Source organism: Miscanthus floridulus, chromosome 4 (genome assembly GCF_019320115.1).
Source record: "Miscanthus floridulus cultivar M001 chromosome 4, ASM1932011v1, whole genome shotgun sequence".
Lineage (NCBI taxonomy): Eukaryota > Viridiplantae > Streptophyta > Magnoliopsida > Poales > Poaceae > Miscanthus > Miscanthus floridulus.
The window spans coordinates 111,660,772-111,685,341 of record NC_089583.1 but is presented as its reverse complement, the minus strand read 5'-3'; the positions used below and the strand labels follow the sequence as shown (position 1 = coordinate 111,685,341).

The 24,570-nt window shown below is 46.6% G+C and overlaps 1 protein-coding gene across 1 annotated transcript; it reads left to right on the top strand.

Annotated features, from left to right (window-relative positions):
- The first annotated feature begins 18,220 nt into the window (after positions 1-18,220).
- LOC136550336 (eukaryotic peptide chain release factor subunit 1-3-like) lies at positions 18,221-22,099 on the top strand. The gene is made up of 3 exons (XM_066541880.1): positions 18,221-18,372; positions 20,131-21,563; positions 21,653-22,099. Exon 2 carries the CDS (start codon positions 20,159-20,161, stop codon positions 21,470-21,472), a length of 1,314 nt encoding a protein of 437 aa, XP_066397977.1. The 5' UTR covers positions 18,221-18,372; positions 20,131-20,158; the 3' UTR covers positions 21,473-21,563; positions 21,653-22,099.
- The last annotated feature ends 2,471 nt before the right edge of the window (positions 22,100-24,570 follow it).

The following is a 24,570-nucleotide window of genomic DNA, read 5'->3' as shown; positions in this document are numbered from 1 at the left end:
GCTGGCCCACATGGCCATCCAGTCTCTCCCTTCCATCAGCTTCAGCCACTGGAGGCTTAAGGGCCAGCCTGGTGACTCCCTTGGACCCAAGTTATCTAGAGAGGCCCCACGCTGCATCACCCTCTCTTCAGAAGACCACATGCGGAGCGCCCCGACAGTGTTTCTGTTCAGTCTCCGCAACGTCGCGGCAACCGCTGGCCACCTTCTAGCACTATGCATGGTTCAGCCGCCCACAGATAGCGAGTTCATGGGGACAATTGAACAAGATACGAAGACTCTCCATAGGCTCCTCACGGAGGAACCAGGAATGTCCTCCAGCTATAACTCCAGCAGGGGGAGCCATCACCCTTCTCGGGAATGCTTCATGGCACAAACCCCCGAGGGGCACGTTGAAAGCGTCTCCGAGGAAGAGGCTACCCCGACAAGCAACCCTAACGGTAGGTTCAGGGGGGGAGGTAGCAACCCAATCTCGCTTAAGGATGGAGCAGCTAAGAGCCACAAGCTGGAGATCGATGAGGCCGGACAAGGGCTCATCTGGGAGTATGCGAACATCAATCACGAGATCGAACGCCGCAAAAGCGGTGGGCGCGCCCATGCCACGGCACGCACCGTACACCAAAGGATCCTCACCAATGATGGGACCCTTCCTCACTTCGCTCGGGTGAGCCAAAATATCACCATAGCAATGGCCTTGCTGCACGACCTTCCAGAGGTCACAACATCCAAGGATCACCGGGCCCACCGAAAGATTCGCACGTTGCTCGAGCGCGCGACGGCGTAGCAGGTGAAAAGCTTATTGTCTCGACGACGCGAGCCCGATGCTAGCCAGCGCACACTCTTGGTATGCCCTGCCAAGGACACGTCCGTTCACCAGACACCACCAGGCAGTGGGCAGCGCTCCGCTGTCCTAGTACATTAACGTCTCGGCCATAACCATGATGTGCGTAGCACCATCGACGCCCGTAGGCGCACCCACGGCGATAGAAGGGAAGGAGCCCATCATGGCTATCATCCTCGATGCAGCAGATGCTACGACAATGGTAAGGACTGGAGCCCAAGCTCTGGCCTGCTAGGCCCTCAGGCCTTCGGCCGACACATCCTCAACGCTGCTTTCCCACCGAGGTACCGACCACCCACCAATATCCCAAAATATTCTAGAGAAATGAACCTCGAGCTTTGGCTCGAAGACTATCGGCTTGCCTGTCAAGCTGGTGGTGCGAGTGATGACGATTTCATTATTCGCAATCTCCCGCTATTCTTGGCCAATTCGGCACGAGCGTGGTTGGAGCACCTACCGTCCAATGCCATTCAAAGTTGGGCGAATCTCATGGAGATCTTTGTGGGGAACTTCTAGGGCACGTACAAACGCCCTGAAAACCCATAGGACCTTAAGAACTACCGCCAGAAGGCCGATGAAACCCTCTGCGAGTACATTCGGTGCTTCTCCCGGTAGTGCAACGAGCTCCCTAATGTCACCGACACTGATGTGATAGGAGCCTTCCTATCCGGGACAACCTATGAATCTCTGGTCCACAAGCTAGGGCATAGGGGCCCACGGACCACCAAGGAACTCCTGAACATTGCCACCAGCCACGCCTCAGGAGAGGAGGCGGTCGGAGCCATCTTCGACCGCCCCAACAGCAAGGCGAGGTGGGACGAGGACGTCGGTGAAGGCGCCTCCAACTGTTCCACCAAAAGAAAGAATAAGAAGTAATGGCACGACAACTCTCTCGTGGCCGCTGCCTACCGCAAGGGTGGCCAGAAGCCCACGGAGGGCACTCCGAACCACTTTAAAAAATGCTCGAGGGGCCATACCCAAACCACGCTTTCCCGACCAAGCATCTATACAAGGAATGTGGCCTCATGCGCAAATAGTTGTCTGGGGGCCTCAACAAAGGGGGGTAGGGGAAGGAACCTACCCCCAGCACAGATGATGTCGAGGAGAAGGATGACACTGAGTACAACTGGTAGGACTGTGGGAGACCCATGCCCCAGCGGCTACAACCTCTTTGCTCACTAGCATGATCAGAATTAATTCACCCACACTCCTAGTTTCTTACAACTTGGGCCACGGGAAGGGTCGGAGGGCACTGAAACCTCTTCTCTAAGAAGAGGAAGCTGAAAAGCTATTTGCCGTAACAAAAGATGAAAATTTGTTCATTTTTGCACAAATTAACCACTTACAAAATGATTTCATCACACAAAGAACCCCTAGCCGGTTCCGCCTGAACCACCTGGGGGCTCGGGGGCTACACCCATGGGTACGCTCGCACACACCCGTCAGCTCAAATCGCCCAAGGGCTCAGGGCTCCTGTCGGGTTCATAAACCCGGGGTCCCTCAAGGACCGGCTTCCACGCTCGAGCTCGGCCTAGGAAAACAACATATATTCCATGGGATGGGCCAAAAAACTAAAACACAACAGGCTAGAAGGGTAGTCCAGTCATCGACTGAAAGGTCTACCCATAAGAACAGGCGCCTGCTCATCAGCTTCTTCGGCCTACCTCTCCGACCAGAGCACTCGCTTTAGGCACCAGCCGTCTCCAAGCAGTCTCTCCAATTGGAAGGCTTGGCCCAAAATGTTGCTTCCTGCTCTGACCCCGTGACTCCGACCCCACGACCGGGGCTCGCGGGAAACCTGCTCACTGCTCTTCTCCGACCGGCACACTAAGGGTCGACTAGAACCATCCGATCAGGGGCTCCCCATTCGAAAGGAACCAGAAGACGTGCGGAGAAAGGCAAGGGGCTGCTAGAAACTCCCATACGACATCAAGAAGTATTTGTAGGTACCGACGTCCATCCTTCCTGAAGAAGATATCTCGACCCCCCGTGCACATCTGACATCCTACAGCGACATCAACAATACAAGTACAATCTCTGCTTAGTTTTACTACATGTACTACTGCGGCCGCCATGCCAAGCTCTCCATCGGCAACGTCCAGGCATGTACATGGGCCAGTTCATCTACTATGGCCGCCGCACCACGCTCTCCATCAGCAACATACCACCGTGCCGTGGGATCTTCGAAGGCACCATCATCTACAATGTCGAGCACCGCGCTGGTGAATGCGGTGCCCCTTCGCCGAGGTATTTAGGGACTACGCCATCATCATCAGCTCCAACCCTGACAATGGTGTTGGGATAGGAGGCGCTTCCCATTGAAGGAAGGCCGCAACGAACGATGGCAAGGTCGACAATGCTCAGCACCCTCCAGTGCCCCTCCTCCATTGGTGGTGGTGGTGCGCCCACAGCAAGGGTGGCTCGCACCGTCTCATCTACGTGGGATGACCTCTAGCTCGACATCGCGCTCTAGATTCACAAGCAGACCTATGAGTTGTTCTCTCCCTCGCATCACCCTCTCTTACTCAAGAACCGCTGCATTCGGTGGAAAGGAAGGAGAAGTGGTGGCGGCTCAAAGGCTGGCTAGGAATGTGGCGAGAACTCCACTCCCCCTCCCTATTTAAAGAAGGGGCACAGTAGCGGAGGAAAGGCGAAAGGCCCATGGAACAACCCAACGACAGAACCTCCCTCTAGGGGGAGTCCAACGGGCCTCCTAGGTCGATCGGGTGGCCTAGGCAAAACAACAAACGAATGACCAATTGAAAGATAAGTACCCCTGTTTACTTACTTTGAGTATTAAATTCTTTACTGGGCCTCCAACCCTAGCAATGGTAGGGGCATGGACATCGCTCGGGGGCTACCGAGGGCGCATGTTTGTTTAAACACCCTCTTAGCCTGACCCCTCCTTACATTTGGGAAACCAAAAGCACGACATGTGGGGATACAACGATGAGTACAACTGGACGAACCACCAGACCCTATGCCCTGACGGCTACGGTGTTTTTTTGGTTCACCAGCATAATCGCGTTCATAATTCCTCACACTACTAACCTTAGCTCCTGCCTTCCCGAAAAGAGTTTGGAGGGGTTCGCCTGTAGAACCCCCTTCAGGGGGAAGTTGATAGACCACTTAGAAGCCACCGAGAGACAGAAAACAAAAAATTGCGATACTTATGCAGGTTACGCTGGCCTCGTCGCAAACGTCGGACCCGAACCTAGCGCGGACATGTCTGGTAGGAGCTTCCCATGGCTCATACCACCAAGGTAACGTTACTGACCCCCGCTTTCATCTTGATTAAACTATATGTTAAATTCATGCATTCAAACATTGCATATGCAAACCCTTGCATCTCAACGCTTCGTATCACGTCACGAAGCGGTAGCCACCTCATTCAATATGAGCGACACCTAACTAGGGTTTGAAGGCTGGCCCATGAAGGGCTCGAGGCTACCTCATGTCAAATAGAGCCAGGGGAGAAAAACCGAAATGAGCCCCTACGACCTTGCCCGACTATCGATGTTTCACCACCAATAGCCTGTCACGGGGGTACCCAGGACAGTTTGTTCGGGCTTCAGCATATGTAGAACTCGATGGTAAACGTAAGAGATAGTCGATTTATCCTGGTTTGGACCCTCAACCATGATCGAGTAATAGCCCTACGTCCGGTCGATGTTAGCCTTTGCGTTGGATTGATTGTAAAGTGTTGTGTTGTTTGTTCTGTTGTGTTGTTTGTTCTGTTATGTTATCTCAGTCTAGGAACTCCGCTCTCCTTTATATAGTTAGGAGGCCAGAGTCCTAGTCGGTTTATAATGTAGAGTCCTAGTAGGATTATAGGGTAGTATTACTACTAGGATTACATGGGAGGAATCCTAATCAAACTAGATCTCCTCTCTTCCTTGCAGTGTATCCCGTGGGTCCCGTATCGACAAGCCCCCGAGCACTTCATGGTTGAACTCCGGAAGCCTTGTCTTGTTCCTCTAGGTCTTGCCGAGCAGGAACAAGCGTCGCACAAGTGCTTTCTTGAGTGAAACCATGTAGCGCTTCTTGGGATCTTCGGGTGGTGTGTGCTTTTTTGAGAGTGATGTGCGCTTTTTTGAAGAAAAAGTGCACTCACTGAGTGTAGCCCCCGAGCCTCTTGCTATTTGGAATAAAAAGTTGGAGGGTCTTGAATCTGAGTTGTTCAAAGAATTAAAAACCTCTTATGAGGATATGTAGGATCTTGCCAAGTAAGGCAGCCAGTGGTGGGCGAGCTCCTTATTTAATGACGTGGTCCAAAAAATGGTTCCCTGCAAAGTAATCATACGAAAGTATGTAATAATTGATATACAAGATATCAAGTTGGAAGTATGTTCCAGTATTATAAAATGCATATTAAATTTTTTCATGTCTTGCTCTTATTAGGCTATGTAATTTCCCTAGGTAGGTAGCCTGTTATGTTTAAACACCTCTCGCACCTTTTCGGCGAGTAGGCTTCACGGATTAAGGCCTCAGCAACCCGGGTAAATTAACAACCGTTAAGAGAAGATATTATAAAATGCATATTAAATTTTTTTATGTCTTGCTCTTACTAGGCTATGTAATTTCTCTAGTTAGGTAGCCTGTTACGTTTAAACACCTCTCGCACCTTTTCGGCGAGTAGGCTTCACGGATTAAGGCCTCAACAACCCAGATAAATTAACAACCGTTAAGAAAAGACTTTAGTAGTCTGGGATGCAACTGTAGTAGAGCTATGGAGGCATATGGATAATATCTGGAGATATATGATGATTAAAGAATATTTGAAAAAATATTAAACCATGACTTAGCTTGATTGACGGCCGCGTGGAGAAGTCGGCGAGTCGTGAAGCTACAGTCGAATGGCTTGATGCAGTCGGACGGCTTGCTTTTGGTTTAGATGGCTCGCCACCCATCGGCTCAATCAACTCGCTAGCAGCTATTGATCTCGTACATGTTGGAGTCATCTTGTTTGAAATTGACTTGCATGTAGATGGCTCGGTTCGTACACCGGTAGTGCTTCTCGTAGCGTGGTCGAGTACGTAGAACTCCTTTGTTTGCTATATGGATGGCCGTGCTATAGACGTACGGCTCCAAGACTTGCTATAGCATTGGCATGCTTGATGGATGCGTACAATGTGCAAGTGCCTTAGCTCTCTATAGTAGTTGACTTGGACAGTACTCGGCACCAAGAATAGTACTTGTCTACAAGACTTGCTGTAGTAGTCGGCTTGGACAGTACTCGGCACTGGATTCCGACTAGCAGTGCAAGCACTCGTGATGTCGAACTCATGTAGAAGTAGGACTCCCACAACACGCGTATTATGTTGTGGCTTTGTCGAAACCTGGCAACCGACGCTGCATGTCGATGGCGTAAGGTCGAGATGCATGAAGTGTAGCATGTCTAAGACTCTGATTTGAACTTTCTCTTGCACTGTTCGTATGGCACAACGTGTTGCTAGAGAAGGCAACAACACCCGACATTGACAACCCGTGTGCTGTGTCTAGATACGACGTCAGGCTCTCTTGGATGAAATCGTTGCTACCGTCTCATGACTAAGTTGATGTTGACTTGAAGTAATTGACGAGTAGACCATGTAGGATGATGGGGACCTGCATGGGGAAACCAAGCTGCCGTGGACGGCGCAAGACATGCACATTGATCCCGCTGGAAAAATCATGTTGTTGAGGTTCGTCGAGCTCTCGGATGCAATTTCGCCGAAAGCCTCTACCTGGCGCACCAACTATCGATGTTTCACCACCGATAGCCTACCATGGGGGTACCTGGGATAGTTTGTTTGGGCTTCAGCATATGTAAAACTCAACGGTAAACGCAAGAGACAGTCGATTTATCCTAGTTTGGACCCTCGACCATGATCGAGTAATAGCCCTACGTCCGGTCAACGTTAGCCTTTGCGTTGGATTGATTATAAAGTGTTGTGTTGTTTGTTCTGTTGTGTTGTTTGTTCTGTTATGTTATCTCAGTCTAGGAACTCCACCCTCCTTTATATAATCAGGAGGCTAGAGTCCTAATTGGTTTATAATATAGAGTCCTAGCAGGATTACAAGGTAGTATTACTACTAGGATTACATGGGAGGAATCCTAATCAAACTAGATCTCCTCTCTTCCTTGCAGTGTATCCCATGGGCCCCGCATCGACACCAACCCCGTTCAGAAGCGGACAGGGACATCTCGACCTTTCTCGTTCGATTCTAACCTTGAGCCAGACCCATAGAATCTCTGTCGAGGAGAGGCCAATGGGCCGCCTGAGCCCAACAAATGGCTTGGACATCTATGGGGAGGCGGGTTCAGAAGTAGTGGAATGCCATATGAGGGCTCTACCGACCCCATCAGCGAATGATGGATCCAGATTCCACACAAACATACCTATTAGTGAGCTCATTGAGCGCGACACTTGAGCCATCGAGGCAAGTGTCGTCAACTCAACCCCTCTAGCCATGAAAACCGAGGATGGGGTAGCGTGCGAAAACATGGCCGACCCCTAGCAGACCCTCAAGGGCTCGGGGGCTCGAGCCACTCGATACAAGATCGAGAGACCGAGGTTCGATGGCTTACCAACGAAGGGTCTAAGGCCGCCTCGCGTTGAACATGAGCTAGGGGGAAAACACAGATGAGCCTCAATGGCCTTTGCCCGACCCGCATTAAGGTGAATAGGGTCATCTCAACCTTCTCGTTCAAATCCAGCCTCTAGCCGAGCCCATAGAAACCCCATTGAGGGGGAATCTATTAGAAGGCAGGCCAAGGAGTAGCGAAACGCCACCTGAGGGCTTCGCTGACCCTGTCGCGAAGCAAACGGGATCGGATTTCATCCGAACATCCCCGTTAGCAAGCTCATAATGCACGATCACACAGCAATCATCAAAGTCCTAAGGTAAGGGGTACGAGTAAATACAAATGTAAGTTTGCCTCCCTCGCTCCGATCTCCAGTAACATCCGACCCTAGCAACCGCACAATCAAGTTTCCCCTAAAAAAACCCTAGGCCCTATGGTCTTAACAAACGGAAGGGTCGATTGTCTAAATCTTTTTCATCGCAAAAAGAGAAGGTAAGATCAAAACAAAAGAAACGAGACTTACGCAACCATTTCTAGGACACAAAAGCACTGACACTTGTTAACATGTTACAAATAAGTGTTTATCAAACCAATTCCACTAACTACTTTCACAAAGGGAGAACCTCTTCTTTCAGCTTGTCCGCTAGGTTCCGCCCAAGGGGAGCCACCACCTTCTCCATCTCATCTAGCTCAGTGAATTCATAGACAGGCGTGAAGCCTTGGCTCATCACCCCTAGGTTGATCTCCTGAGCATAATGGGAATAGGTGATAGTGAAGGACTGGGTGATCCCAAGGCAAAAGGTGCTCTCCTCAAGCTAGCCCACGTGCGCCGTTATACCAGCAGCACGGACCGTGAGGGAACCAGCCCCCTCCTCTTGCGTCACCCGCAGGTCATCACAGACCGCCAGGACAGTGGAAGATAGGTGATCATACTCATCACCTTCAACTTGAAGAAGCTCTCGCGCCTTGGCGAGATTGGCACGCAGACCAGCAGAAACTTCCTCGACATCCAGCCATCAGGCCACCTCGACTCCAAGATCTACCCGGTGTACCTCGGCCTCTCAACGCGCTTCGTCGCGCTCTTGGATGGCCCGATCGACCACCATGGCATCCTAGTTTGCCTTCTCCTGCAACGTTGTGGACCTCTCCTTAGCCTTCAGCTTGAGGTCCCGCTCCGTCTGTAGCTCCGCTAGGAGCTCGCCGGCCCTAAATAAAATTCCTGCAAATGGAATACCATGTTTCCCTTAAAAATATCCAGTTGATAAAAAACTAAGTCTTACGGCCTTACCCGTGGAGGGTCCGATACTACCCCCTGAGCGACTCTACTCGAATCACTCGGGGGCTCGGGGGCTACACCCATCGGGTGCGCTCACGTGCACCCTCTAGCAAATTAACTATGATAAAATTGAAAACACCCCCCGGACAATTCTGTACAAATCGCCTGGGGGCTCGGGGGCTACTGTCGGGGACCTAACACCGGGGTACCCTAGAAGGTGGAACCAATAACCATTGAATGTTAAAAACTTCTAGATGGACAAGGGCGCCGCTACGTTTCTTGCCCTTATGACAGGAGTTTGGTTCCGCCTCGCCCAACGCCTTTGGGCCAGCTCCGCCTCGCCCGAGGGCTGAGGGATAGACTTCACCTCGCCTGACCCCTGAGGGCTAGGCTTGATCTCGCCCAAGGGATAAGGGCTAGCTCCGCCTCACCTGAGAGCTTAGGGATTGACTCCGCCTCGCCCGACCCCTGAGGGATGGGCTCGGTCTCACCCGAGGGACGCCCATAGCATTGCTTCCTGCTTCAACCCTGCGACTCCAACCCTACGACCGGGGCTTGCAGGAAGCCTGCTCACCGCTCTTCTTTGACCAGTGTACTGAGGGTCGACTAGAGCCATCCGACCGGGGGCTCCCCGTTCGGAGGGAACCAGAATATGTGCGGAGAAAGGTAAGGCATGGCTCATAAGTCAAAACCACTGAACCAGAGTCCATACCCTGCGCCCGATAGGAAAAGTACTGCCAGGGAACGACAGGATATGTGCTTTAGACCCTTCCAAGCGTAGCAGAGCCTGAACAGTGTTGTGGGCGCGTGCTCTTCGCCCTATAGAGTTGTAGGCGCCGCCTTCAGCTCTTGAGCACAAAAACCGACGTAGACATACGACAACCACTACAGTCCAGAAAAAGACTCACGTCCTCCACAAATGACAAGTATGCTATCACCATGATATGGTCCCAAGGGAGCGACACCCGCTTCATGGCCCCTTGGGTCCACCAGATCAGAGTATTCGCTTTAGCCTCCGGATGTCCCCTCTGATCAAAAGGCTTTGCCCATAGCACTGCTTCCTGCTCTGACCCCGCAACTCCGACCCTGTGACCGGGGCTCGTGGGAAGCCTGCTCACCGCTCTTCTCTAACCGGTGCACTGAGGGCCGACTGGAGCCATCCGACTAGGGGCTCCCCGTTCGGAGGGAACCAGAAGACATGCGGAGAAAGACAAGGCATGACTCATAAATCAAAACCACTATACCAGAGTCCATACCCTACATGGGGCAGTACTCTGTAGCCATCCTGACATTCTACAGTGGCATCGATAGTATTGTAGGCGCTTATCATCCTTTCGCACCTACCAAAATAGACAACAAGGCTTGGTAGACATGAACAACAAGGCTAGGTAGCGTACGCATCCGAGCCCTCTCACTTGTAAATCCATCCCCTTCATCTATAAAAGGGGATGTGCTTTCTTCGATGAAGGGACCGACTCTTAACGAACAACACACATCACACATAGTCAAGCTGCTATTAGACTCTTGACATCCTTTCGACCCTTCCATCAGAGATCTAGGACCAGTCCCTCTCTCGACCATTTGTACCCCCTACTATGAACCATTTTTGGGGCTAATAACACCCACAGCAATAGACTGGACGTAGGAACATTCAACCTGAACCAGTATAAATCTTGTGTCCATTAGCATACCATCCGGGCCTAACGCGCATAACTATAAATTTACTCACCGGTGCTTATTCAAAACACCAACAGGAATGCAACATAATGTCCTCCATATAGTGATGAGTGGCATCGTTTGATGATCTTGATGCCTTGTTCCACTGGTACACACCTTCTGAGTAGGCTGTTAGAGCAGACTCTGAAGAGGTACGGTTCATCCCATATGTGGAGATAACTTTCATAGATGAGTTTCCTTTTATTCTCCTCTAGTGGCACATAACCTTCAACCATAAAGTTAACAATATTTGCGTACTAGGGGTCAGATTTTGTGACCTTGAAGAGCATGTCGTGCCGCAACGAATCATTGATGGACAGTTCTTATGAATTCTCAAATTGCATTTTAGACAAGTGTTTGGCAACATAATTTTCTACTCTCTTTTTATCTTTTATTCCTAAGTCAAATTCTTGGAGTAACAAAATCTATCTTATTAATCTAAGTTTAGCATCTTTCTTAGTGAGCAGGTATTTTAAAGCAGCATGATCAGTATAAACAATCATCTTAGCTCCTACTAAGTAAGATCTAAACTTATTAATAGCAAAAACAATAGCCAGGAGTTCTTTTTCAGTTGTTGCATAATTAAGTTGAAGTCCTGTCAGAGTTTTGCTAGCCTAAGTAATTGCATGATGCTTTTTATCTTTAGTTTGTCCCAAAACTGCCCCCACAACATAATCACTGGCATCACACATAATTTCAAAAGGTAGCAACCAATCAGGGGTTGAATGATTGGTGCAGAGATGAGTGCTTTCTTAAGAATATTAAAAGATTTTAAGCATGCATCATCAAATTCAAAGGTAACATCCTTAGCCAAAAAATTTGTAAGTGGTCTAGCAATATGTGAAAAATCTTTTATAAAGCGGCGGTAAAAACTAGCATGACCAAGGAAACTTCGGATCCTCTGATATTTACAGGAGGAGGTAACTATTAAATTACTTCAATTTTAGCTCTATCTACCTCTATTCCTCTTTCGGACACCAAGTGTCTAAGCACTATTCCTTCTCTAACCATGAAATGATATTTTTTTTCCAATTAAGGATTAAGTGCTTTTCTTCATATCTTTGCTAAACCTTGTCTAAATTTTCAAGATAATCATCAAAAGTTTTTCCATAAACAGAAAAGTCATTCATGAAAACTTTCATGATTTCTTCAATCATATTAGAAAATATAGACATCTTGCATCTTTGAAAAGAAGCTGGAGCATTACATAGTCCAAAAGACATTCTACGGTAAGCATATGTTCTATATGGACATGTAAAAGTGGTTTTTGCTTTGGTTATCTGGATGGATCGGTATTTGGTGATAACTTGAATACCCATCAAAGAAACAGAAGAAAGAGTGATTTGCCAATTGCTCTAATATTTCATCAATGAAGGGTAACGGAAAGTGATCTTTCATTGTTGCCTTGTTAAGTTTTTAGTAGTCAATACACATTCGCCATCCAGTGATGGTTCTTTGGGGGATTAATTCATTATTTTCATTTTTAACAACAGTCATGCCTCCCTTTTAGGCACAACTTGAACAGGGTTAACCCACTCACTATGCGACAAATTATAGATAATCCCAGCGTGCAAGAGTTTCAAAACCTCTTTCTTAACAACCTCTCTCATAGCATTATTAAGCATACGTTGGTGCTCCCTAGAAGGTGTAGAGTTAGGATCTGTAGGGATGCAATGGGTGCAAAGAGCAGTGCTAATTCCTTTAAGGTCTTGGAGTGAATAGCTAAAAGTAGAACGATATTTTTCTAAGACAGTTAGCAGGCATAGGGATTCTTCTTGAAAAAGTTTATCACTTATGATCATAGAAGAATCCTGATCATTATTGAGAAAAGCATATCTAAGACCAGAAGGTAGGGGTTTAATCTTAATGGTGGGCTTAGGTAGTTCTAGCAATTCATCTAGAGGTTTAGAATCTGTAGGGTTTTCATTTTCTTCTTTGATGAAGAGCTGAGCATAATCTTCCAGGTTGGGTTCAATTAAATTATCGAGAGATGCAACCTTAACCTCTTCCATTGGGTCTTCCTCAGGAATTGGCTCACTCTCAGCATTTAGAGAATGAGTAGTGGGTATAGAAAGTCTAAAGTTTTTTCGAAGCCTTATATTCTACTTCCCTGTTTGTCCTTCTTGGATAAGTCTTTCAATTGGTTGTCCTATCAATAGGTCGAACTCCATAATATCAAAGATATAGAAACTCAAATAAACTTTGGTTCCTTTTACCTGGATAGGAAGGACATACAAAATTCCCAAACTTGAGAAAACGTGTCCTGAAAGACTTTTCAATAACTTTGTTGTTGGGGTTAATGACATGTGTTTCAATAAATCAAGAGCAAAAAATAAAGACATGTATCCACAATAGGATTATAAAGAGCATCGAAAGGAGCTTTATTAATTTGGCAATGAATGGATATAGAAGGTGAATCTAAATGAATCACATCAGAGGAAAGCTCTGATTCTTCTAACCATTCATTGCTTATAATAGATACTAACTCTTTCATAGTTTTTTAAGGAAAGCTTCCTCAGAAGGGTCTAAAGGTTCTTCATTGGATGATGATTTCCTAGATTTCTAGGGTCTCCTCATAGTATGGTAATTCAAGGTATTCCATATTCATCAAAAAGTTTATCATCGAATTCAAGCATAAAGTCCGAAATTAGAGTCTCCTCCTTTTCCGGTGGTTTAGGATTTGGGATAACTGAAGTTGGTGATGGGTCTGATAAAGATTCGGGTTTAGCTGTAGAGGATTCTTCCTCTAATAGCTTCTCTTCTACTTCTTTGAGGATGTTCTCTAAGATTTTTATAAGAATGCTTCTCTCCGCATTGGCGGAGACATGCAAGAACGAGCCTCCAGAGGTCATATTAAGAAGCTTTGAGGTTTTCATATCAAGGTCCATATAGAAGTGTTGAAGAAGAATAGGATCTTGAATGACAAGGTCAGGGCCAGTATTAATAAGAGTATTAAAGTGTTCCCATGCCGTGTCTAGAGATTCTTTTTTCTTTTGTTTAAAAGATAGAACCTCTAAATAAAGTCTAACTACCCTAGAGATGGGAAAGGATTATAAGCAAAAGCTAGAACACAGGGCTTCCTAATCTCCTTATCTACTCCCTATGATGAGATTGTACCAACATTTAGCTTTTCCCATCAAAGAGAAAGGAAAAAGCTTCCATCATAAGGTTTCGTCTGACATTCCCGTAATGCGTAGGCATGCACAGGTCTACTCAAACTTATTTAGGTGGGAATAGGGGTTTTCATCATCTTTACCTGAAAAGGGTTGATCCTGAACCGTGTTGATTAAACGCAGGCGTAGCTCATAGCCAGGTGTTAGGATAGGCTTTGAAGACTCTTTATGCTGTAGGCTTGCGCTCATGGGTGCACCATATTGGAAGATAGGGGTGGATTCTAGATCCATGGTAAAAATAAAAAGATAAAAGAATAAAAGAATAATAATATAAGGATAAGCTAGGTTCGAAGTTAACTCAACAATCATTTTCTCGGCAACGGTGTTAGAAATGCTTATTGGTATAAATTAATGCACACAGAATAATCCGCAAGCGCATGGATATTATACCGATGTAGCACTTTACCGGGAGTATCCAGTTTTATATCGAACTCAAGGAAACGTGTGTGAGAATAACCAAATCTAACTTATCCCAACTTCATAATTAAGGCTAGATAATAGGAGCATAGAGGAGACTGCTAAGGTCTTCTAGTTTTAACTTCGATAAGCCTTCTTATTGAGGACTAATCTTCTCTTGATTGCTAGTCTTCCTGGTGGACATATGAATTAGGGTTCGATGAGTCTCTCGCCAAGCCATTTCACGTTTTAGCTTCGCCATGACCCCCTGATGCATATTGGCTTGTTGGTTTTTGCAGATAAGCCATAGATGCATTGGGACGTCATTGCCGCCATGAGTTCATGCCACCGCTATCATCCTCACCACCGACCACCTAGCCCCATCATGTTCCCAACTCAACCGGCAAGCGCAGAAGAGTCACGGTGAGCTCCTGGTGCTAACCCAAGCCCTAGCTAGGTCGCTACCGCTTCGCCATCACCGCTTCACCGCCACGCCACCACGCCACCATAGTCATGGGCAGGCCTACTGTGCAACCCTAGCCACCAGTTTAGTTCCCTAGATCGACGTGCAGTGATGTCATGAGCACACCGGTGTAGCCATCATCGCTAGAGACCTCACCGACGGTGAGCTTCGCCGCTTACCCACCGGTGTGGTCGTGGTCAAGGGCGGGTAGGGCTGGTTTGACCATGGGACCCATGCGTCAGTAGCGGTGGGTAAGAGTGAGGTGGGTGAGAAAAGATTTATGGCGCAGAAAAATGATTTATTCTTTTTAGAAAATGCTTTTATATGATGAATCTTGTTTAATTCATATAAAAATATACATATGTGATAAAATCATAAAATTTTTTGTGTAGCTTTATTATGATGTGATCTACATGGAAAAAATATGTATTGGCCATAAACAATATTTTTGTATGCTTAAAAATTCACTAAATAAATTATAAAATGGACCTTGTATAATTTTTTAGGCTAAAATAATAATCTTTTGGGCATAAAACTTTTTTGTGTAAATGTTAAGTGCAGTAACTTACCTCCACAAAAAGTTTGGTACTACTTTGATATTTTTTAAATTACTCACTTAATTTCCATGCTTTAATTTATTAATTAATAAATACCAAAATGCTTAGGATAAATCATGAAATAGCTGGGGTATGTTTTGGAACTGATTGTAGAGCTTGTGACACTTTCACCTCTATTGTTCCTTGGCAATTTAATTGCTTATTAGCTGTGCTCATAATCAACTTGGTGATAATAATAATTAAAAGTGATTTACGTCAATTGCTTGCAATAGTATCGTGAAGGAAAAAAATTATACTCAAGTTAATCTTGTTATGCTTTCACCAATGCATTGTCATGCATCATCTCAAGCATACCATTATTGAGCATGCATCATTATCTCCGTGTAGTGAACGAGAGTGGGGATATCGTGGTTGATCAAGTCCTTGAAGGAGGTTGCCAAACGGTGGAAATTGGGTCGGATTTCTATGATCCTTCTGAGCGATTGACTACCCGACTAACACAGGTAAGCCCCAGAGCATACAACCCTATCCTTGTTGTTTACAAATGCTTTTATCAATTGCGTCCAATGAAATGTGCATTAAGTAATTAGGCATTGGGTGAATACCAACTGCTACATGACTACCTTGATATTCAGATATCTTCCTTGTCACCCAACTAGTATGTAGGTCGTTTCTCTAATGCTTAGTATTGCTTAGACTACGATTGAAGCCGAATGATAGTTTCATCGTTCGAGAGAAATAAGTTCTACTTGCTCTTCTCAGCTCCGCTTATGGGTTGTAAGAATACAATAATGATGATAATGTTAAATGGAGATTGGACGGGACATGGGGATTGTCTTTGGTGGTTAAGCCAATAGGGTTGCCTTGTCGTGCTTGTCCCGTCTATGTCGATTAAGGACTGATCGTTGTAGGGCCGCTTATGGTCGAGACTTTGTAGTACCAACCACATACTCTGGTAAGCCTAATATCTCAGCTATTCCATTATGGGAAAGGACAATCGCGCACTAGGAGTGGAGAGATGGTGAGAGTAGCATGTACCCACTCTACTGGAGTACTGTGCTCTCGGGTGACGCAAAACCTATTTTGATTTTGGAGGATCTGAGTGAAGGTTGATATATATAGGTCTGGGACCTGCATATATTGTGTGGTTGAGAACCCCCAGCTAGGTTTTAATCGATTCGAATCGCCACTGCTTCTTGGAAAAGAAGACTCGATCAACTAAACTACATCGTAGTTAATCAATGAAACATGGTGACTTATGGATATGAGAAGAAATGAGTTGAGATGTTTAAAGAAGTGATTGATTCAGAGTAGGTGCAGACTGGATATTGATATGGACTTAATACACTGCTAAAAACATTGAAAGTAAAGATTTACTCTTAGTAAGCTTTTCTACAAAAGTTACTCTTGCTTCAGACCTTCCTTTAAGTCTTCATACCCTTAAAGTCTTTTCTTTTAGTCGGGTAAGTCTTGTTGAGTACCGTCAAGTACTCAGCGTTTGTTAACCCCTGTTGTAGGTTCTGACTTGTGTTGCTAATCAAGGTCATGTCGGTGGGCTCGACATGATCTGGAAGTCTCTTCTACCTTAGGTGGTTCTTCTAATTTGCTTCCGTTGTCCTATTCACCTTTTGGGTCTAAAGTTAAGTTTTACTTAAACATGTTTTGTAAACTAATGTTATAAGTCTTCTGCAACTCTGGTGTATTAAATTTTTGTATCAATGTTGTAATGTTGTGGCAACTCCATTGTTGATCCTGTATGAGTTGTAAAATGTGGATAATTCGGGGTTCCCCCGAGGACACCGACAGACTATCGGGATTATCCGGCTCTCATGTGCAGCAGTTAGAGGTCTTTAGGACAATGACAGGTGCATGTGGGCCATATAATTTGGGTGGTTCTGTCACAGACGGGAGGGGAAGAGAAGTTTCCTGAAGGAGAATCAGAAGCCGGCCTATATATTTGCTAGACCGGATTCGGACGAGAATCAGAAGAAGCTGGGAAAATCCACCGAGAGCGACGATAAGTTGGAAGAAGCAGATTCTAACCGAAGCGGCTACAAGCAATGATGGCCACACGATCGAAGATCTGACGACTGGAAACAATTGAGGCGACATGGCGGCCGCTTCTATTCGAGGAGCTGATGCATTCTTTAGAGGAGAATGCATGTAAACCCACACTGCCTCCACTCCGATTCCACTCTCTTAAACCAATCCAAATCAAACCTAAATATTATTTACACTGATCAGATCCAAACCACATCTAAAACCATAGTTTAAAACCATTTTAAACCCACACTCCTCTCGCCGCCGACTAAGGCTACGTGTGAATGCACCGTGACATTGGCTCATCAGATCGCAATGGCCCTAGTACACGTATCAAGTATGGTGCGATAAGTTGGGCCTGTTTGGTGCAATTTCTTCACCAGCTTTATGATCTGTTTGAAGCTATTTTTTTTTTTTGCCAAACATGCCTTTTGCAAACAGGTTCAACAATGAAACTCCTTAAAATTATGCTCTCACATAAGAATAAGATGAGATGAAGATGGAAATAATAGCTTTTCACAACCTCACCTCACACTTTGTGGGCATGCATGGGATTTGGTGAGAGCATGTTTGAAGAAACTCTATATGTAGAGCTGTTTTATCAAACGCTTCACTAGAACAGCTTTAGCTTTACTGTTAAAGTTGCTCACAGAGTTGAAGCTAAAAAAAACTGATTAACTGATGAAGGTAAGCTGTGCCAGACAGACTTGCGAACCTGTATGGTGATTGATGGGCCTTCCTGTTTTTTGTTTTTCCTTCTGATGAAACCAGTAAGGCCATGCTTGTCATTTTTAGGAAAATCAGGGACTTGTGGCCTTTGGGTCACCGCATTGGGCCTAAAACTCTGCTAATGGATTGGGCTCCTTTGATCAAGGCCTCTTTTAGCTGGGCCGCTGGCCTGCTCCAGCCATCGTAATCCGCACGCTCGCTCCAGCCGCCCGCCGAGTTACGTGCGGTCTAGCCGCATTGCAACAGGAGCCCAGCGGCCTGCTCGAGCCATCCTAGTCCGCACGCAAGTTACCGTCCGCATTGGAACCGGAACCGGGAGCCTCGGAGGCCATACGAGACAGTGGGACACGAGCGCGTCGAGCAGCCCTAGATTTGGCCGCTCCAATCAACTTGTTCCCACTGCACGCGGGCCCGGCCGCGGGCGGTACCCAGTCCGCCGCCCGCCCGCCCGCCCGCAGCGACGCGTATATTTCAGCCACGGGCCTTATCAGGCCACACTAGCCGACAACCAGACGCGCCAGGGTTTCAGGCATCCCCGAATCCCCCACCGCCCCCGCCGCCCTCCTGCTTCCCCAATTCCCCTCGGCCCCGCCGCCTCCCCTCGCTTCGGTCCTCGGTAAGGAACCCTAACCCCGAACCGATTGGTTCTCACAGCGCCGTTGGTTCTTATCGATCTATGATTGTGCGTAACGTAGTGGTTCGCGAGTCTATCGGACCCGATCGGGTCGTGCAGGGCGTTTGCTTGGTGGTTGTTAACGGAATCGTCAAATTCGGTGGCGATAAGGGGGTTTGATGTTTGTAGTATGACGTGTTTTCGTCTGATTGTGTCTAGTTCTGAGACGATCTGCCGTCGCGATTCGAGATCTGTTACGGCTGACTGTTACTCACAGTTCCTTAATCTGCCCACGAATTATTAGGTGTGTATATTTGTAGATCCGTGCTGTATGGTAGTCGAAGGTTTTGCTTTTTGTTCGGTTTTATTTGATCGGTATGTCGGAGGGTATGAGTGGGGATTTTATAGAACACTGTGTACTTCTGTTTGATAATTCTTGGGGGTGGGCGGGGTGGGCGGGGAGTGGTAGGAGGAAATATTTTTCCATTCTGAGTTAGTGAATTGTTGTTTTTAAATTCAGTGTGGTGCTTCGATTTAAGAAAAGCAGGCTGTACATATCTGTTAGAGGCTTAGAGCGCCCATTGATGTACACAAGCAAGCACTGAGGAAAAGCAGTTCTTGTCTAGTTTGCTGGCTACATTCAAGTTATTTGTGCATTGCTTGCAAACTGCACTTGGGTAAGGCTTGCCACTAACACCCTTCCTCAGACCCCGCACAGAGCGGGAGCTCTCTGCACTGGGTACGCCCTTGCAAACTGCACTTGTCTCCTTATGTATTTCATCGCCCAGATGATTTTCTATTTAGGAGGCCTTTGTTTTTTTATGCCATGTCATTCTATTTGAAGGTGGAAATACATAAAATTGTTCATCTAGTAGTTGCTAATTTGTCACAACTCTAAAGCTAATGATTTCTTAGTTGTGCAATAGAAACTTACTGTCTTGGATGTTAAACATCGGATGTGCTAGTAGGAGATGAACTTGAGTGATCTTTAAGATTGGCGTATACTTGAATGTTACAACACTCCAAGCTGTCCTAAGCTACATTACGACAGAATTTTGTGGGCCAGTGTTAAGGGCAAGTTCTGTATTAGTTGCATCTTAACTTATAGCAAGATCTTCTTAATTTGTTGGCTGATGCATGTTAATTGATTTCCTTTGTCTATCTTTCTACTATTCTTTTCATTTGCGAACCCAAAATTTCTAGCAAATTAAATGTGGTTTCCTTATAGGATGGCGATGTCTTGCTGGACATTGCAAAGTAATTTGAGATTGAGATGTCTACCAATAGAGCACACACTGTGTTTCTGTTTACATGTATATGAAACCTTACTGTTTTCAAGCCTTGAATGGTTCACTGTTGGCACTAAGGAACCATTGCTAGCAAACTATGTCTCGTATTTGATTAGAGCATTTTTCATTACTGGATTTTTTTGTCATAAATCTGTGTTGATGTAGTCTTTATATATAGGCTGTATTGGATTGTGTAAAGTGTGCTAGTTCCATTGAAGTAATTTCACTTGGCCAAGCTTTATTGTTTACATAGAAGTGCTGTTTCATTTTTTGTTTGCGTGGCTAATTAAGTTGGATGTTAATGGTGGTTCGAGTGGGTCGTGAGTAACTCAATTCGTGTTAACCAAAACAAAAGAGGGAGGGGGTAACTCCTAGTGCAATTTTTTTTAGTACGTTCTCTATCTTCGTTTTTTAAGTGATCTCTTCAAATCTCTCATTTTTCCGCTGGCTTGTTTGATTTCGTGGTCTGCAGGTTAGCTAACCATCCAGGTTCTGTCAAGATGTCTGATAGCCACGAGACTGACAGGAACATTGAGATTTGGAAGATTAAGAAGCTGATCAAGGCATTGGAGTCAGCCAGAGGCAATGGCACAAGCATGATCTCTCTAATCATGCCTCCACGTGATCAGATTGCTCGAGTGGCTAAGATGTTAGGTGATGAATATGGAACTGCTTCAAACATCAAGAGTAGAGTTAATCGTCAGTCTGTGTTGGCTGCCATCACCTCAGCTCAGCAGAGGTTGAAGCTCTACAACAAAGTGCCTCCTAATGGATTGGTTCTGTACACTGGAACTATTATTACTGAAGACGGAAAGGAAAAGAAAGTTACTATTGATTTTGAGCCCTTCAAGCCTATCAACGTGTCGCTCTACCTTTGTGACAACAAGTTCCACACTGAGGCTCTAAATGAGCTCTTGGAATCTGATGACAAGTTTGGATTCATTGTCATGGATGGTAATGGTACTCTTTTTGGCACACTAAGTGGCAATACCCGTGAAGTGCTTCACAAATTCACTGTTGACCTCCCAAAGAAGCATGGTAGAGGAGGACAGTCTGCTCTCCGTTTTGCTCGGCTTCGGATGGAGAAACGCCATAACTATGTCCGCAAAACTGCTGAACTTGCTACCCAGTTTTTCATCAATCCAGCTACAAGTCAGCCTAATGTTGCAGGGTTGATTCTTGCTGGTTCTGCTGATTTTAAGACTGAGCTAAGCCAATCTGACATGTTCGATCAGCGACTCCAAGCCAAGATACTCAATGTGGTTGATGTTTCTTATGGCGGTGAGAATGGTTTCAACCAAGCTATTGAGTTGTCTGCTGAAATTCTTGCAAATGTGAAGTTCATTCAAGAGAAGAAGTTAATTGGCAAGTATTTTGAAGAGATCAGTCAGGATACTGGGAAATATGTCTTTGGTGTTGATGACACCCTAAAGGCTCTTGAAATGGGTGCTGTTGAGACCCTGATAGTGTGGGAAAATCTGGACATCAACAGATATACTCTCAAGAACAGTTCTACTGGGGAAATTACTATAAAACATCTGAACAAAGAGCAGGAAGCTGATCAGAGCAATTTCCGTGACCCATCCACCAATACGGATCTTGAAGTTCAGGAAAAAATGTCTCTCTTGGAATGGTTTGCCAATGAATACAAGAAGTTTGGTTGCTCGCTGGAGTTTGTGACCAATAAGTCTCAGGAGGGATCACAGTTCTGTAGAGGATTTGGTGGCATTGGTGGCATGTTGCGCTACCAGCTGGATATCCGTTCTTTTGATGAGCTTTCTGACGATGACGATGTGTATGAAGACTCTGATTAGCAATCAGCCAACCTCATGCCTGTGCTGGCCCATGGAAGGACGCAACAGCTCGATCACGCTATACCTACGCAGGAACACACAAAAAGCAAGTGTAAGATTCTATCTGTGTTGTGTCAAGATATATGTTTTCTGCATTATTCCATACTATTTATGTTTGACTATTCACCCCCTTTGTTTCAGATCCAAAGATTAATGGGCATGGGCCAGCCTCATCCTCTTCAGGAGGAGCGTCATCCTCTTCAGGAGGAGCTTAAGACAAAGATGATTTTGAGTCACTTTCATGGCAGTAATGTGACAAGAAGATACCTTAATCACAATCATTGCAGTAATGCGTCGAGAAGAATACCGTTCCAAGTGCACAAACCATGGTAGTAACGTGCCAAGAAGTTATCGTATTTTAAGGGATGTTTAATTTCCTATATTCATCGTGCTAGTACTGTGTCATGGAGTTATACCTAAAATGGCTAACGATTGCCGTTGCCTTAGTGCTTTTATGCTGTGTTATCGTCTTTTGCGAGTCTGTGTACTAAGGTTGTTGCTTTAATGCTTTGTGACTCTGATTGCAAGCTGCTACACTTGCAGTTTTTGCGACGAGGAAGCTATGATATGGATTACGGTTCTCTGTCATCATGTTGCCTCTTTTCACGTTTAATTCCCGGGTGCTACTATATTTGGATGACAATTTCACCGGTGACTTTACTTTACACTCTTTTTTTTTAACATTAAATTGTTGAAGGTAGGTTAGTTAGCCTCCTGCATCTTCTTCGTTAGGATCCTGGTTTTCAGAGTGCTTCTTTTGCTGTATAAAGTTCCGTTTTTCTTTAAATTCTGAATTCTGACTCTCTGGGTGAAAACAAAAGAAGGCGATCGTACGGATAGGCCGATAACATGCTCTCCGTAGGACCGTAACAGCGGTCTGAACTCTGAACAGTTTTACAATTACTGGTAGTTCATGAAGTTTAGTTCCTATCCAATGTTTGACACATGGAGTATTAAATATAGATTAAAAAAATAACTAATTGTATAGTTTACGACTAATTTGCAAAACAAATCTTTTAAACCTAATTGATCTGTGATTTGACAATGTGGTGTTGCAGTAACACATATGCTAATGATGGAATAATTAGGTTTAATAAATTCGTCTTGTGGATTATCGACGAAATCTATAATTTATTTTTTATTAGTATCCAAACACCTTATGCGATACTCGATGTGACACCTCAAAACTTGACACCCTGGATTTAAACTAACGCATGCTTCCATGAACTTGTATATGCCCAAACGGCCAAAGCATGTTCGCTTACATGAACTCTTCATTTTTAATCTGAAAATACTCATTCCATTCGCTGGTCTGGAAGTTCCAGACCAGCCGGCTGCTCCCCCTCACAATTTACTATTCATTAAACCAGCTGAACAGTATTTCTCTCTTACACAACCAGCCAGTTTCAGCCAAGTTTCAGACCAGCGAACGGGGCCTCTATGAGAAAGTTACAGAACATTATGGGAAAGGTGCACTAACCCCTAATTTATGTTGTGAAACGGTGTCTCCGGGCGAGCAGGCACCTACACACCAACAGACTCCTCTCCACTGGTGATCTTATCCAACCGTACGATGTTCTTACGGACAGTTAGGATTAGTAGTAGATTAGCAGTTAACACCGTCACCAAAGGGACATGTCCTTTGGGCAAAGGTTGCATCCGTACGACACAACCCTTCACCTGTATATAATCCCATGAGATCAATGAAAACAGTGATAGTTGCTCCCAAAAATCATTGTTCACTTTCAACACGTTATCAATACTTTTGCTCTTCTGGACGAGCGAGAGAGAACGACGATGACAGAGGCACGTGCCCCTGAACCCCCATCGGTAAGCATGGTAAGAATTGACTTACCGTCACATGTTGTTCGTCAACTGTTCTTCACCCTTCGCCGACTTACCGTCACATGTTGTTCGTCAACTGTTCTTCGCCCTTCGCCGCGTTGGTGGAGTTCATCGTGGCCCGATCCGCCACCACGGCCACCATGGACAATGCCGCAGCGTCTTTGAGCGCCTTGGGCCTCGTGTTCGCCGCAACATTGCCCATGGTCATGGCCATGGTCCTTTCGGTCGCCTCTTCGACTCCGCTGTTCGTGGCTTCCGTTCCAATGCAGTTCCTCGCCGCTGATAGACTCCTGTTCGTGGCCGTCATGCTTCTCCTCTGCGCGATCTTCGTCTGTAGAGCCAGCCACCATCTCCTCGCCTTGGCTTGGACGGTGCCGGCCCCAGCAACGCCGCGCCTCCAGCGGTTGAAGCCCCGGTGCCACCAATCGTGGAAGCCCTGGCGCCGCCCGTTGATGAAGTGGTTGCAGAGCCCGTCGCTATACCCGCGTATGTCCCCATGGAGCCGATGTCGCCGGCATCGTCGCCGCCTCGCTTCTGGTGCGACTTCTGCAAGGAGTTCACCTCGATCCTGCACACGCTTGAGTACTCATACTCGCTGCCGACGCCCACACCAGCCTCTTTGACTCTAGTGGCGACAGGCAACGGCGTCCCCCCGCTCGATCCGTGGTTTCTAAACACGCGGGGTGCTCCCGCGCTTGACGCCGCGAAGATTGAGGAAGAGGAGGATGTGGTGACCGACCTCGGCATCGGCGACATCTTCAACAGCGTGGCGAGGTCTGGCGTCTCGCCGTACTTCTTCCTCGATAGGGCTGGACCCTCGGCTCCGCCTCCGACATGCGCGGGCCCCTTGGCTCCTCCTCCGACGACGACCCCGCCAACGACTCCTCCTCCGCCCGCGACACGCGCGGAGGTTGCGGCCCGCATGAAGGAGAAGGCTCTCCCGGTGGCCCCTCCAACTTCTACTGAGGGCAGCGCCACCACGCCCCACACGATTCGTCGCCTCCTCAGCCGTAGGGTGGCCACCGTGGACAGGCGCCTAGGGATCCACCGGGGGACTTGGACCCCGACCGTGCTCGACCTCCCGTCGGTGGAGGTGCTCAACATGGCTAGCGGCGGCAGCGGCTTCTACTCCCCCGACGAGGGGGAGTCCTCCTCGAGCTGAAGACCGGCGGCAGCGGTGGCGCAGTGGAGTGCGACGACGAGGTGGTTTGCGG